Genomic DNA, 13,803 nt, shown 5'->3' with positions numbered 1-13,803 from the left:
GTGTGAAAGTTCAAGAATTCTGTGTTTGTCATCAGTGCTGTGCTTAAGGACAGTACCAAATGATGTTGTTTACAGCTACAGTATGTTTCTGCCCAACTCTATTGCTACTTACGCAAATTAATAACTGACATGCTCTAAGACTTAAAAAATTATAAACTAATTTAGCCATTTCTTCCTGGTCCTCTGTGGAAATCTGGAAACATCTTACAAAGTACTTCAGTTAGCTTGAGCAATCCTGGAGTCAGACCCAAGGAAGCTAAACATCGTAGTCACCAACTCAGGGAGATCATAATCATGTTTCCAACCCCAATCCCTCCGGGCGTTCCCATCATCAAAGTTCATTGGCCAGCTGTCAGCTGCAGTGAATAGAGAGAAGAAACAAAGAGCATGTGGTTTAAGACAAATTTCTTTAAACTTCAAGATGCATCATCAGTGGCTATCTGAACTACTAAACCTGAATTTCAAACTTTAAGATTTGAACTGTACAGGAGCAGTTTGAAAGTGCCTAAAAAGAAAAGAAACTTTATTTTGCCCTTAACTCATAGCAATCTAAGTTCTTTTTCTTCCCCACTCCCAAGGAAGCTGATACTAACCTATGGCTTGCCTGACTGCATCCACATTGTAGGTCACCTGGAGCTCAGGAACATGCTTCTGCACCTCTTGCACCAGCTCTTCAGGAGTGAAGCTCATGGCACTGATGTTGTATGTCCTCATGCTCAGTGCCTCTGCAGGGGCCTCCATGACGTCTAGAGTCGCTTTCAGACAGTCATCAATATACATCATAGGGAGACGAGTGTCTGGCTTTAAGTTGCATTGAAATTTGCCAGTCTTTATGGCATCATGGAAAATCTGGACAGCATAATCTGTAGAAAAGAACAATGGATGCGTTTACTCATCTGCCTCAATCTGTTGTTTACTTCGTGACACCCAGCAATCCTCAGACCACCCCCCGAAGTCTCCTGTCTAAAATCTAGCAGCAGAACCCTGTGTTATTTATGCTGTATAGCAGGAGTGCAAGTCATTTTGAACTATTGCGATGCTATTCTAGCATTTGCACATTGCAGCAAGACAGCAGAGTTTAAAATGTTTTTAAAGGAAATGGTCTCAACGAGTGTAATTAATCCAAAATCTCTCAGATACTCTTTAAAGGCAAAGACTATGAAATTATGCCTTAGGCTGGAGTGGACAAAGTATTGTTCTAACACTGTTGAGAGTGCATCTCCACACTGATGCTCTATACTGCCACGGATTAGATTTCTACAAACACATTAAAAATTACTGTATTGGCTTATATTTTTGTTGTTCTTGCCTGCAATACTGAGACCAATGCACAAGTCGCTTACCAGTTGTTCCCCCACCAGGCTGAGAGTCAGCAGATATAATTCCTGGATACCTCAGGCAGCGGAAGTCTAGGCCATAGCGGTAATGGTAGTACTATGGAGGGAGGAGAGAAACATAGCATTACACATCAAGACTAGGCCACCCAACAAATTGATTTCATAGGAAAAATCTGCCACAGGATGAACCTTCATTCTGTAGCTGCTCCATGGCATGGATGAAAGAAAAGGAACTCCTGAACAGTCGCCATTCCCCACCAGGCAGCTGATCTCCCTGTTTGCCCTTTTCTAGTTTACATCCACATCAGTAGACATGGATTCTTGATATGGACTGGCTTCTAACATAGGGTCTAGATCTAGTGTTCAGAAACTGAAAATTCCTAAGTTTGTGAGATATTTCATGTTAATACAGTCTTCAGACCTGCCACTGATCTTCATAAATTTCAAGTGTGAGGAAATTGTATGTAAAAATATCAGCTTTAACAATGTTATGTTTATAAAAAACTACAAAGCCAAAAGAGAACCTGTGCATGTGCAGACTCCCATGGCTTTGACTTCAGCCTTTTTTTATTTGGGGGGGGGGGGGGGGCGGACCATGGGAGGGAGAGCAAAAGTCGTCATTGTCTAGCATGCTTTCGCAAGGCTTTGTATACTGTCATTTATGCAATGCCATTCATACTGGCAGATGAGGCAGACAGGCCAAAGTCAAAAGAACCAGGGAAAGAAATGATATTGAAAGTTAGATGTTTCCCAGCTTTCAATTCTTTGTACTTTTCCCCAGAAAACTCAAAAGAAGATATTTGTCCTTAAGAGCTGCCTCAGACTACTATTGAGTACTAAAGCCTGAAGGACGGAAAGAATGGGGAAAAGAACACTGCAGTGAGGAATCTTACAAAAGCAATGAAGTTCTCCCAGAACTTTCATGAAACAAAACAAAAAATTCTCACTTCTCCCATGAGCTCAGCGTGAACCTTGGAGACTCCATAGATTGTCCTTGGTCTCTGAATGCAGAGATCAGGAGTTGGATCTCGAGGAGAGGTGGGTCCAAAGGCTCCAATAGTGCTCGGAACAAAGAGTCTCAAATTATGCTCAGCTGCAATATCCAGAACATTGTGTAAACCTGGAACAAAAGGATTTATCAGAACATACACTGCACTTTCTCAAGCCTCTGTAGGAGTCATGAACTTGAAACCCTTGTCACATACCGGTAATATTTACAGCTCTGGCCAAAGGGACATTTGCTTCCCCAACAGCACTGAGCAAAGCACTATAGTGGAACAGCCAAGTTATCCGATTATTCACCACTATCTCACGTAAATTCTTGTAATCCAAGATATCCGCGAAGATAAAAGGACCTAGAAGAAATGGAACCAGTAGGGAATTGAATGCCAAGAAGAATGGATGTAAAAAAGTCCTACATGAAACTCAAATTGCTGCTTCTTGACCATACCTATATTCAGGATTTGACTGCATGGCAGAATGCACACCTAACAGCAGTGGTCAATAAATTAGTAAATAAACAGGAGAAATGAAGGGAAACTGCTGCCTTTACTTCAGCAACAGACTGATGCAAGAATGCCTGTTTTATCCAGTCAACAGCATGAAAACATGGAACATCTAGTATACACTATTCAAATGACTAAATACATCATTAAACAGTAATGACGAAGAAAAAGTTATGTAAGTTTCTAATGAACATAAAAGAATCCAAAAATCCTACTCTACATCCATCTTACCATAAAAATTGCCTGAGCATGGAAAAAACAAAGCACAAAATTAATTTCCAATTTGTTCCTTTCAAAAGAATAAATGCATCTCTTTTTACAGCAGGAGCACAACAGCCAAGCTCAACTTGACTCAAGTAGTTATTCTGGTCAACAAAGTGGCAAAGCAACAGTGGCAAAATATTTAGGAAAAGGGAAAAATAGACAGTAGAAATCAATGTACTGACAAGGTTTCAAAGCAGGAAGGCATTATCCAGAAGTTTAGAACAGGTTCAGTTTCCTCCACTTATCATTTAGACTTGGTAATTAGTCTATCAACGTCAGAGGTAAAGTCAAGATTTTTCTTCCATATGCTTCCCCAGTCACTTACCACTATAAAAAACATTATCCGCAGGCTTTCTAATGTCAGACAAGATCACATTGTTCTTTCCAAAGCGTTTCCTGTGTAAAAATACCCACATGGTATAATGAGTCCACAGTCTTCAACATAATTCCTAAGTTGCTATGCTGCTATTTTGTTTTGCAGGAGCAGTATCAGAAGAACAGTAATTTCTGCAATGAAATCATTTATTACACTAAAAAAACCCCCACTGATCCTTTAAATGTCAACGTAGCATCTTAGAAAATTAGTAAACTACTAGTAGCAGTGAAAGACTGTATAAGGAGAGGGAAATCCTGTAGAAAATGAAAATACATTAAGAAAGACCTTTCTACCCTCTTCTTTCTGAAAATATTACCGAAGAGATAACCTCCTCCCCTGCAGACAACAAAAAGCCACTGGGCTCTCTGTAACTGTAGCTACTTTTATATCAAAGTAAATACAACAGAGCAATCTCTGCCTTGTGCTTTTCTAATCAACAGAAGGCTGTCACAGAGAGCAAGTCTGACAGCATTGGAGTACATTCCAGCCTTCCATTATTTGGATGATTTTTAAACATATCATAGCAATGGTAGAAAACATTCAAACTGCAACACACTGTTGAATGCAGTGAGTTTGCTCACATTTGGTCATAGTCCAAATCCTCTGCAACAAACACTGCCTATGTGCAAACGATACTGTGGAGCTGAGTAGGCATGGATATGGGCCAGGGAGAGCTGTCGGAGCATTTTACATTTCTTGAAAAGATACCACGGAAAAAATAAGGTAACTGTGTACGTGAGGCAAGGGGAACAGAAAGTGACAAAAGAAATATGTTTTCTATTTACTCCTTTTGCTGCATCAGTCCATCTTTCACCAAATTATAAAAAACTTCAAGATCTTGTACCCTAATCTCTATTTTTGTTTGTACTTTACTAAATAGGACACCTTACTCCTGCAGTTACTTAACTGAAATTCTCAGAGATATAAAAGTCAGCAGCTGCAAAGCCAGGCAGCTGGGTAGTTAACAAAGGAATATGTATATTTTCAAGTGGATGTTTGTACTTTTTTCTCTCCCATAGAACCTGCACAAAATCACAGCCTTTGCCTCTCTATCAAGCACTCAAATCCAGCCTTATTTGGCTAGATCTAAAAAAAGAAAAGGGAAACTGACCACCCTCTGAGGATTCCGATTCTGAATACTTCCATTTAACTGGAAGCAAACTCAGCTCAGTGTCTAGTCTCTTAGACAAAATCATGTTATTTCGGGAATCATGACCAATGTACACACAGAAAGCATGTCAGTGAACCTAAACCAAGCACAGGAGTAAAAAATAAGATGATGGTGAAAATCTGAAATTATTTACAAAATTAAGAGGCAAAAAAAGAATCTGCAATCATCACTAGGATTCTTTTATAAAACAACTTTCCTGAAAATTATTGCTTCGAGAAGTGGTGGCTAAAGCTTGAATTCCCCACTAATAGCAAACCAGAGAATCCTGACATACCTCAGAAGCTTAGCAAGTCCCACTCCAAGCTGGCCAAGACCACCTAAAAGGCAACGCACAAGAGACAAAAATCATAGAAAATGTGGTATCAAAATACAGAGTTCCATTATTGCATGTGTCACGTCACAAATGAGTGCTATTTTTCTCAGCGAGTCAGAAAGCTTTTATATTTTTCCCAAGAAAAACCCAATGAACTCATTTTAGTAGATTTCCACAATAAAAACAGTAGGAAAGTTCACATGGCATTCTGATCTTGTCATCATACGGGGAAGATCATCATAATTCCAGAGTATCTGGCATATTTTTGCTTCCAGTATTCTGCTCACAAGGGAGGGAGGAGGGGAGTGGAAGACTCAATTGAGAAGCTGGAGCAGGAATACAGTTATGACAGGAATGCTGACCTGTAATTAGCACCCGAGGATGATCAGATTCGGAAAAAGAAACGGAGTGAAAGCTAGCATCGGAGGCCACCTGGCGGGGCGAGACTCCAATGCATCGAACAGGCACAATGGAAATCCCACATCCACAACCAGAGCTCTGAAGCAGCTGGCTGACAGCTCTGCTCACGTTTTTGACAATTGGCATCTTCCTCCTTCAGATATGCTGTCAGAATGAGAGAAAAGAGTCGTCACAAGTGACACAGCCATATTAAACGTTTTAAACACTCTCTTAGAAAACTCTGAAGGGTTTCAGAGAAGTGTGATGCAATCCAAGTCCTAGCTGACGTGCCAACCGAGAGCCACGTCTACTAAAAGCAGCCTGTGAAGTAACATGACTAGGGGTAATGCATTCACCAGAGTGAGCTCAGGAAAATAGCCCCAGCCCCAGCACAGAGTCCAGTATAATGAACAGTGAGAATATAGCTCAAGTTTAAGCCTTTTTAAAACAGTCACTAGAAACCTTGATTCCAAGCACAACAGACAGCAAATACGGAATTCAGTGGCTATGATTACACAGCTTCACTGTAGGTACTTCTGAGTGAAAGTCTTGCAGACTGCCATGAATAAGCAAACCTTCTTAGTATTGCATCAGCAAGATGCAGCTAAGCCAACACAGGCAGCAGTAAATCTCCTTAAAGAGCACTGCTTTGCTCAAACTTAATATGCATGATGGAAAGTACCCAGGAAGCAAACAAAGAAGCAGCAGTATTTATCCAGGACTCATGAAAATGTCCTAATTATTTCATAAAAAAAAAAAAAGACAAAAAGACATGATTCACTCATAATAACACACTGCAAAATATCCCTAAGTTACTCTGAGCTACATGAAAGTTTGGGTTTCCGTCTCTCCAAATCTTTCATATGGGGGAAGGAAATGGAGAATGTACCCCAAATAAATCCCACATGCATCCACAAATGGCCTTTTCCGAGGTTCCGGTTTACTTCTCTCAAATACAATTCTCAAAGGTTCCTCCTCATCCCCCTTCAAACAGCTTTTAACTCTCTTTCCCAAAGTGCTGGAATAAGTAAATTGACAGACAAAAACATATTTAAAATTAGCTTGTTCAAGATTACCCTGTCAACTACTTTCTTGTACATGTTCTTGCTGCATATATTATAAAAAGAGTCAAGGAGAAAGAAGACCACAACAAGAAATTACAGCAGCTAATTGCTGCAGATGAATTCCAGCACAACCAATTCTACTATGCATAGAAAAGCAAACAAGTAATTAATGTGGGTGTTCCTTTCACTTACGGCAACACACAAAGGTTGAGAATTTTCTGATACTTCAGGGAGTCCTGCTATTTAAGTACAGAAGACTTGCTCAACTACCTATCACATGCTTAATAAGATACCCCCCCACACACTGTGCATTATTAAAAAGCATATTTGCATATTTAAACTGAGCAAAGAGACTTATTCTGAGATGCATCCTGCTCCCCCTCTCAGACTCGTTTGCTCACTTGTTTATTGCCTTGAGAAGCATGGTCAATTAGTATCCTGATGAATTAGCCAAGCCTTTGCTGCAGCTCATAGCCACAAACCCATTAGAGGGATCAGTCTCCCCGATTACAGGCTTGATCTATTAAAGCTGTAGCTCTCCTGTCACAGCACTAGAGAAGCAATCACTCTGTCTTCTCTAGGCTTTGCACAAGTCTCTTGCAATTCCTTGTTATACACCAACATCTAACTCCACCTACAAAACAAGCTACTCCTTGAGCAGGGAAAGTGAAGTACAGGTCAGCTTATATTCAGCTTGTATTGCTGTTGGGCTACGAAGGTGATGAAGGGGACTGGAGCACCTCTCCTGTGAGCACAGGCTGAGAGAGCTGGGGCTGCACAGCCTGGAGAAGAGAAGGCTCTGGCAGGGGGAGGATCTTATCAATGTCTATAGATACCTGAAGGGAGGGTGCAAAGAGGACGGAGCCAGGCTCTTTTCAGTGGTGCCCAGTGCCAGGAGCAGAGGCCACGGGCACACAAAGAAACACAGGAGGTTCTCCTCTGAACATCAGAAAACACTTTACTGTGAGGGCGACCAAACACTGTCACAGGTTGCCCAGAGAGCTGGAAAAGTCACCATCTTTGGAGATCTTCAACAGCCATCTGGACACGGTCCTAGGCAACTGGCTTTGAGTGGCCCTGCTAGAGCAGGGGGTTGGACCAGATGACCTCCAGGTCCCTTCCAAACTCAACCATTCTCTGACATTCCACCAAGGCACTAATGAGATTTCGCTCCCCTGCAAGCCCACCTTCACAAAATAGACATACTCCTGCTATTTTTGAGACTCGGTCCCTGTCAAGCTTACTTGAAATTAGCCAATAGGTGCAAAAATAGGTAGCTGTGCAGGGGAAGAAGGCAACAGGCAGACATATCCAGACCATTCAATCTAGTAAGACATGTTTCTCCCTAGGAGACCAATGTTAAGAGTTAAAGGGCAGTGTCAGCCCTTTAAAGAGTTGTGACAATCCCTTCTTGTTTCAGAATGGGATAATAAACAACTCTTACAGCACTAAGAGAGACTCGCTGGTCTCTGTTGCAGAAAACTTCCCTTTTAAAGTACCTGAAAAGGCATTTTGAGCTCTTTAAACAAAGTACAAACTAAAATTAGTTGCTACTAAAAATGCCACGCTGGGATCAAATTCGTTTCCCACCCACTGGACTGGTTTCTCCAAATGCACCTGGAGTGAAACCACACAGGCTTAAGCTGAGATTTTACTTGCAAGTCCAGGCTGACTCAAAAGAACAGTAAACACGCTTTATACCAGACACTGAAAAAACCCTGGTTCACCAAGCAGCACAGCTGCCTGTAAAGATCATACCTACGACATGCATTTATTTCTATTTCAAGTATGAAGAGGGAAAAAAAATGGTGTAACTAGCTATTAAATTCTAAAATTGCCAACAAATGCACAGATATATAAAGAAATTACTAGTACACCTTAAAAACACTTCCCCAAACCAAGCATGAGATAAAGGTAGCCCTAACACACTGATTAACTCAAAAAAGCAGCTTGGACAGAAAAGCCCATTCTGCTAGATCAGAGTTTCCCATTTTAAATAACTTCAAGGAGATATTAACAGCTCTGAACACAAAAAGTATTCATTTAACTGATGCAAAAAGCCTTAAATTTTTTGATAGGTCTCTCTTTCTTACTATCCCAGAGAGGAATACTTCTGTACCGTTAGGAACCAAAGAGAAAAAAAAATTATACATATATACATATTTTCAGCACACACACACCCCCCCTCCCCCTTACCTTCTGACTAGTTTCTCAGTCTCTGGTTTTACTCATCAACCCAAACTGGTATCAGAAACCAGCTCTTTTGTTTTCTAGGTCAAGTAAAATGAGGAAGTTTTATTCTGAAACAGGGAAGTTACTTCCCCCACCCCACTAATTTAAATTAACAGCCAACGCTAATTTAAAGGATTAAGCAATACATGCGGGAATTTTTACTCTTCTGTACTCACCTGTCCCTCAGCTGGTGATAGAGCAGAAGAAGAGGGGAGATGGCAATTTATAGGACACTGCCTCTTTTGAAAGCCAATCAAAACCCGACAGAAAGTAGGAGTTGTCTCACACCTTAAAAAAAAAAAAAAAGGAGAAAAAAAAAAAAGCGTGCGCGTGAGAGCGGCAGCAGCCAGGGATATCACTTAGTTCACATTTGCTTGATTTTGAAATGTCTGTAACTTTGTGATAGACAGATGGCTCTGAAGCTATGCAACCAGCTCCTTTAACTGACAGAACCATACAACCTAGGGTCATCTCTGAAGGACGGGGTTTACACTGCATTGGTGGCAGGGCAAAGGATTAGCATACAGCAAACGCGTGTTCAAATGTAAAGCAAGAATGTCCCTCAGATAGCAGGAAATTTCTGAGTTTTATATGAAGATTAAAGCACGGGGAGAGAGAAAAGAGAGGGGGAAAGAAACAGGTTCCTGAAATGACTTTAGCAAGTTAACTGCCAGCTGCTGTTCCTTTGCAAGATTTCCAAAGTGTTACATAAGCAGCAAGCACCTGTTGCTCATGTAAAAGACAAAATCATGTTTATAGAAGCTAGTAGTTTCTTATGTATTAGTTATTAATAGAACATTACAGTGATAAGAAAGATAAGAAACTCATGGGTTTGGTCTGGAAAATCCCACAACAGTAAGCTTCAAAAAAATAGGAAAGAGGGAGGAGAGAGCGAGGTCAGAACCAAACTCCAAATCTCCCACTGCATTTCTGGGGGCTGCAGAGCTGCCAAGATGCCAGGGGATGCTCCCCCACAGAGCTAACAAAAGTCCAAACCCTGCTGCTTTCAAGGAACGATAGGATACTCTCTAGGGCACAGGATCTCGCAGATTCCCAGCTATCATTCTCAAATCACCTTCGTCTCCAAAACCATACAGTTTCTGCTTCAGACCTGAAGAAGGGCTTACGCACTTGGAAAGCTCCTCTACTTTTTCCAACTATATCAAGAAGAGCTCCAGTGGAACGATACCGCCCGCCTTGGGCATCCAGAAGATGTGGCACATGCCACCTTGCCTGTCCCTTGGTAAAGCCTCACTCCCTGGTGCCCAACTGCTGCCAAATGGAAAGTCCATCAGATCACCGCACTTGGGAGCGCTCAAGCTGCAACAACTAGGAGATACTCTCAGCTCAACCAACAATTAACGCAGCCTGGGTAGCTGGACAGACCAAAACCATCACGCATCCCATGCTGGCATTTCCTCTGGTTCGGAGAGCCCCGAAATGGGGTAAGGGGAGCCTGCGGCCCTCCCTGTGTCCCCTGGCATGGCAGATGGGCCAGGTCAGGGCAGAGGGGTGGCCAGGCTTGTGCTGTTCTCTCTGGCAGGCAGCTGTTGAGCTGTTGGCTAACCTCTGTTAAAATAACCTTGACGCACAGGCACAACCTCCGCGGCTCGCTTTACAGAGGTGACGCGCGCTGCCGCCGTACCCCTCGCAAAGCCCGCCAAGAAACGACGTCAGCCTGAAACAACCATGGGACGGACCAGACATCTGACCTCAGCAACCAAAAAAAAAAAAAAACCAACCCCAAAACGTCAGATCATACCAGCGCCTGAGCAGGGTGACGCTCTTGGAACAGCGTGATGCTCTTGGAGCGGGTAAGGAAAGACCTACTTCACACCGATGAAGCCAAGAGGCAGGTGCGAGTTACACGCGTGAAGAAAACCTGTTAAGCCCACGTCAGGCCTCTGGCGAGACGCAAAGGGGCCAAAGAAGGGCCTGAAGGCCAGCGCACCACTCCCAACCCGGCCCCAAGCCGCCGGCGGCACCCCACGCCGCCGCCCCTGGAGGAGACGGGGTGGCGGGGGGGCGGCCGGCTCCCTCCCCGGGCAGAGCCCTCTCGCCGCTCCCCGAGACGAGGCGGTGCAGGGCGGGAAGCGGCGCCCGCCGCCCCCTCAGGCGAGCGGCCGTTACGGCCGTTGATGGAGCGGCGCGCGCGCGCCCGCCCGCCTCCCCCCACCTCATGCATTCGGTCACGGGCCGGGGAGCGGGGCGGCCCCATGCTCACCCGCGGACCCCGCCGAGCTCCCGCCGCCGCTCCCCGCCGCCGGCCCCGGGTGCCGCTCGCCCGGCGCCGCGCCCCCAGAGGCCCAGGGGTGGCGGGGAGGCGGGGCCGAGGTCAGACGTCACTGCCTGCCGGGGAGGAGATTGGGGAGTGGAGTGATGTGACGTCAGAACGACGCCACGCGGGCGTGACGTCATGCCCCGTGAGGCGCGTGGCTTCCAGTGAGGAGGGTGGTCCTCCTTCAGGCCTGGCCCCAGCGGGGCACCGTGGGCCTGGAGGAGGCGGCAGCGGAGCCTCCTTGGCCTTGGTGAAGCGCAAACACACGAGGTCCCCTAAGATGTGAGGTCAGCGGTATGACCACATGGCGCTGGCTGAGGCCAGGTTTGCAAGGGACGTGGGCCGGTACGAAGGTCTGAAGCCAGGAGAGCCTCGGCGGCCCCTTTGCAAATGCCACCGAAAATAGTATTTCTAACTGCAAAGCATCCTCCGTACGGGGCTGCAAGGTAAGAATGTCGCAAAGCCTGTCTGGCTGTGAAGAGGGTAGGGCTCATTCAAGATGGAGGAAACTTCTGAAGAAGTGAAGAAACTTCTCTTGGGGATGGGGTGACCTGTTGCTCAAGTCCTTGTGCAGGATGAGTGCTGCTGCTGCTGATCCCTCCGGGTGAGAGGAAGGACCAGCAACCTGCGTATTTTGCCGAAGAAAACCTTTGGATTAAACAACTGTTGAGGAGGCTGTGGCAAATCATTGAGTTCTGCAGGATCTGTATACTTGGGAATAAGATTGTTTGATGATCAGCATGCAGATAGAAAATTCTTCTACCTCCATGAGGAGTTCATACAGATGCTCAAAAGCAGGTTCATTTATCAGAGTTAAAAGGCCACAAAAGCTTTTGAGTATTCAAAAAAAAAAAAAAAATCAGGCGCTCCATCATGAAGACAATAGAAGGAGAAAGTCCTCTAAGACCATGGTAACTATCTTCTGTGGTAATTAATGGCAGAACCAAGGTGGCCAGACTTCAGGAATAAATAATCTATTAGATATTTGTCTTTCTACATGGATGAAGATGAAAAAGCAAAAGCTGGAAGGTGTTTTATCTTCCTGCTTCCCCACTGTGAACAGTTTAAGACCTGTTTACAGGCAGAAACTAGGCAAGATGGAAAGACTATAATCTGCAAAACACTGTGAAATACAACAGACTTCAGAAAAGATAGGTAATGTTTCAAAAAGATACGTTTAAATGTGAAATGCAGCTCAAAAGAGGACGTCGGTTTGCCTTCAGGAGCACCTTCAAACACAGAAAGTAAGTACTGCTGAGAGCGAGGGTAAACACGACTCAAGCACTAATCATTTTTAAAACAGAAACTGATAAGCTCAACACCACACAAAAATGACTCCATTGTATGAATAACAATCAAGAGGGTCCAGCCAACAGAAAGGACTCATACTTAACACAGGTAATTACTGCACTTAGTTTCCTTATGCCTCAATGTTCTGCTTATAATAAATGGCCTTGAAAAATAACATTTTTATAAAGAATGGTTAGTTTGCAAAGCTCTGTGGGGTCCTTATCTGCTCCTTATGTGGCTAGGCAGGTATTGCTCATCACTCTGTGAAAAGAACTAAAGAACATAAAAGCAAACACAGGAAATCAAGCAAAGATCATCCTAGTTCAGTTTTCTTGTCTCTAACAGCAGCTTTTTCCCCACAATACTCTCACGGACCTCTGTGATCTACAGCTGAAGGACTTTCTGAACCAGACATGGTATCTTCACATTTCATATCTTTACAGTCACTCATCATTAATGTTTTTCTCCTCCACAAACTCTCCCATATGCTTTTCAAACTCTGGTAAGCTTGTAGTATCCACACTGGATAATATGCCTGCTTCACATGTAATTTTGTGCTCTCTAATTATATGTAGCTAAGCTGTTACATAACGATCCCCAACCTGCCTGCCAAGGGGTGAAATTCATAAGCAGGAGGGAAAAAGTCTTACAAACATCTCTGTGGCAAGCTAATCTTATCTCAAAGCCTTTGTTCTTCAAGATTGCTTGGGGAGTTGATGCTGTTTATGGTTGTGAAAGATAGAAGTGTTTGGAATAAGGGGAAAAAAAAGTAGTAATGTTGTTGCTAGAAGTAAAGTTCAGCAGAAGAAAGGAGGAGAAGGGTCTGGAGCTGTGGGAGCTCTTTGGACAAATGCTGCTGGTAATGAGAAGTCTTGTGAGGCGCGGCTCAGGGAAAGGAGAATTCAATCAACTTCCTTCTGAAAGCGGGCATTGCAGACTGCATCCCCTGTTCAAGAATTGCCATGGACCATCAAATCAGTGATCTATCAAACACGATATCCTGTTTGCCAGCAGCTTGTCTCCTTTGTCCTTCAGAGGCCATCCTACTGATCCACATACTCACAATGTTCCCCTGAGAAGGGGAACAACACACAAGCTTCCCCTGCTGGCAGCACCTTATGCTGTCAGAAGTCACCTACTCCCTCAGCCAGGAACAGCCAGAGAACCTTCATTTAGGAGTGAGATTCCCAGATCGAGCTCTGCTTCCTAGGCTGGGAAAACCTAGCACACCAGGACGCTGCTAAGCGTTTTAGAAAGTGTGACACGGGATCAGATTTAAGTCCAAATACTTTGCACAAACTGCTCCAGGCTCTCTAATCCCTTCTGGTTACTCATTAAGAACTTCCTGGTACATACAGCTTTACCAGTTGTCTAGGGAATGCCTGGACTGCATCTAACCATGTCATGCTACTGGATTTCTGCAGTTTCGGCCAAGTGAGGCCCCTCTCTAGAAGGATGTTCAGCCAGTACTTCGCCAAGAAATGTGCAGCGTTGTCCTTGCCACCTCCATACAGTGTTGCGGTATTATCACATCGATTTGGGGAGTGTCTGTGTATCAGCCCCAACAGATGGGA

The 13,803-nt window shown here is 44.0% G+C and overlaps 1 protein-coding gene across 1 annotated transcript; it reads right to left on the bottom strand.

Moving 5' to 3' along the window:
• Window positions 1-216: 216 nt before the first annotated feature.
• Window positions 217-5,512, bottom strand: LOC309404262 (L-threonine 3-dehydrogenase, mitochondrial; the record flags this gene model as incomplete). The annotated part of the gene is made up of 8 exons (XM_081998657.1): window positions 217-356; window positions 594-863; window positions 1,344-1,434; window positions 2,285-2,457; window positions 2,543-2,692; window positions 3,432-3,502; window positions 4,928-4,970; window positions 5,329-5,512. The coding sequence occupies 8 exons, from the start codon at window positions 5,510-5,512 to the stop codon at window positions 217-219; spliced, it is 1,122 nt and encodes a 373-aa protein (XP_081854783.1).
• Window positions 5,513-13,803: the final 8,291 nt, after the last annotated feature.

This window comes from Phaethon aethereus (genome assembly GCF_964289735.1).
Source record: "Phaethon aethereus genome assembly, chromosome: 3".
Classification (NCBI taxonomy): domain Eukaryota; kingdom Metazoa; phylum Chordata; class Aves; order Phaethontiformes; family Phaethontidae; genus Phaethon; species Phaethon aethereus.
The sequence above is the reverse complement of the archived record's forward strand: the minus strand, read 5'-3'. Positions and strand labels throughout refer to the sequence as shown.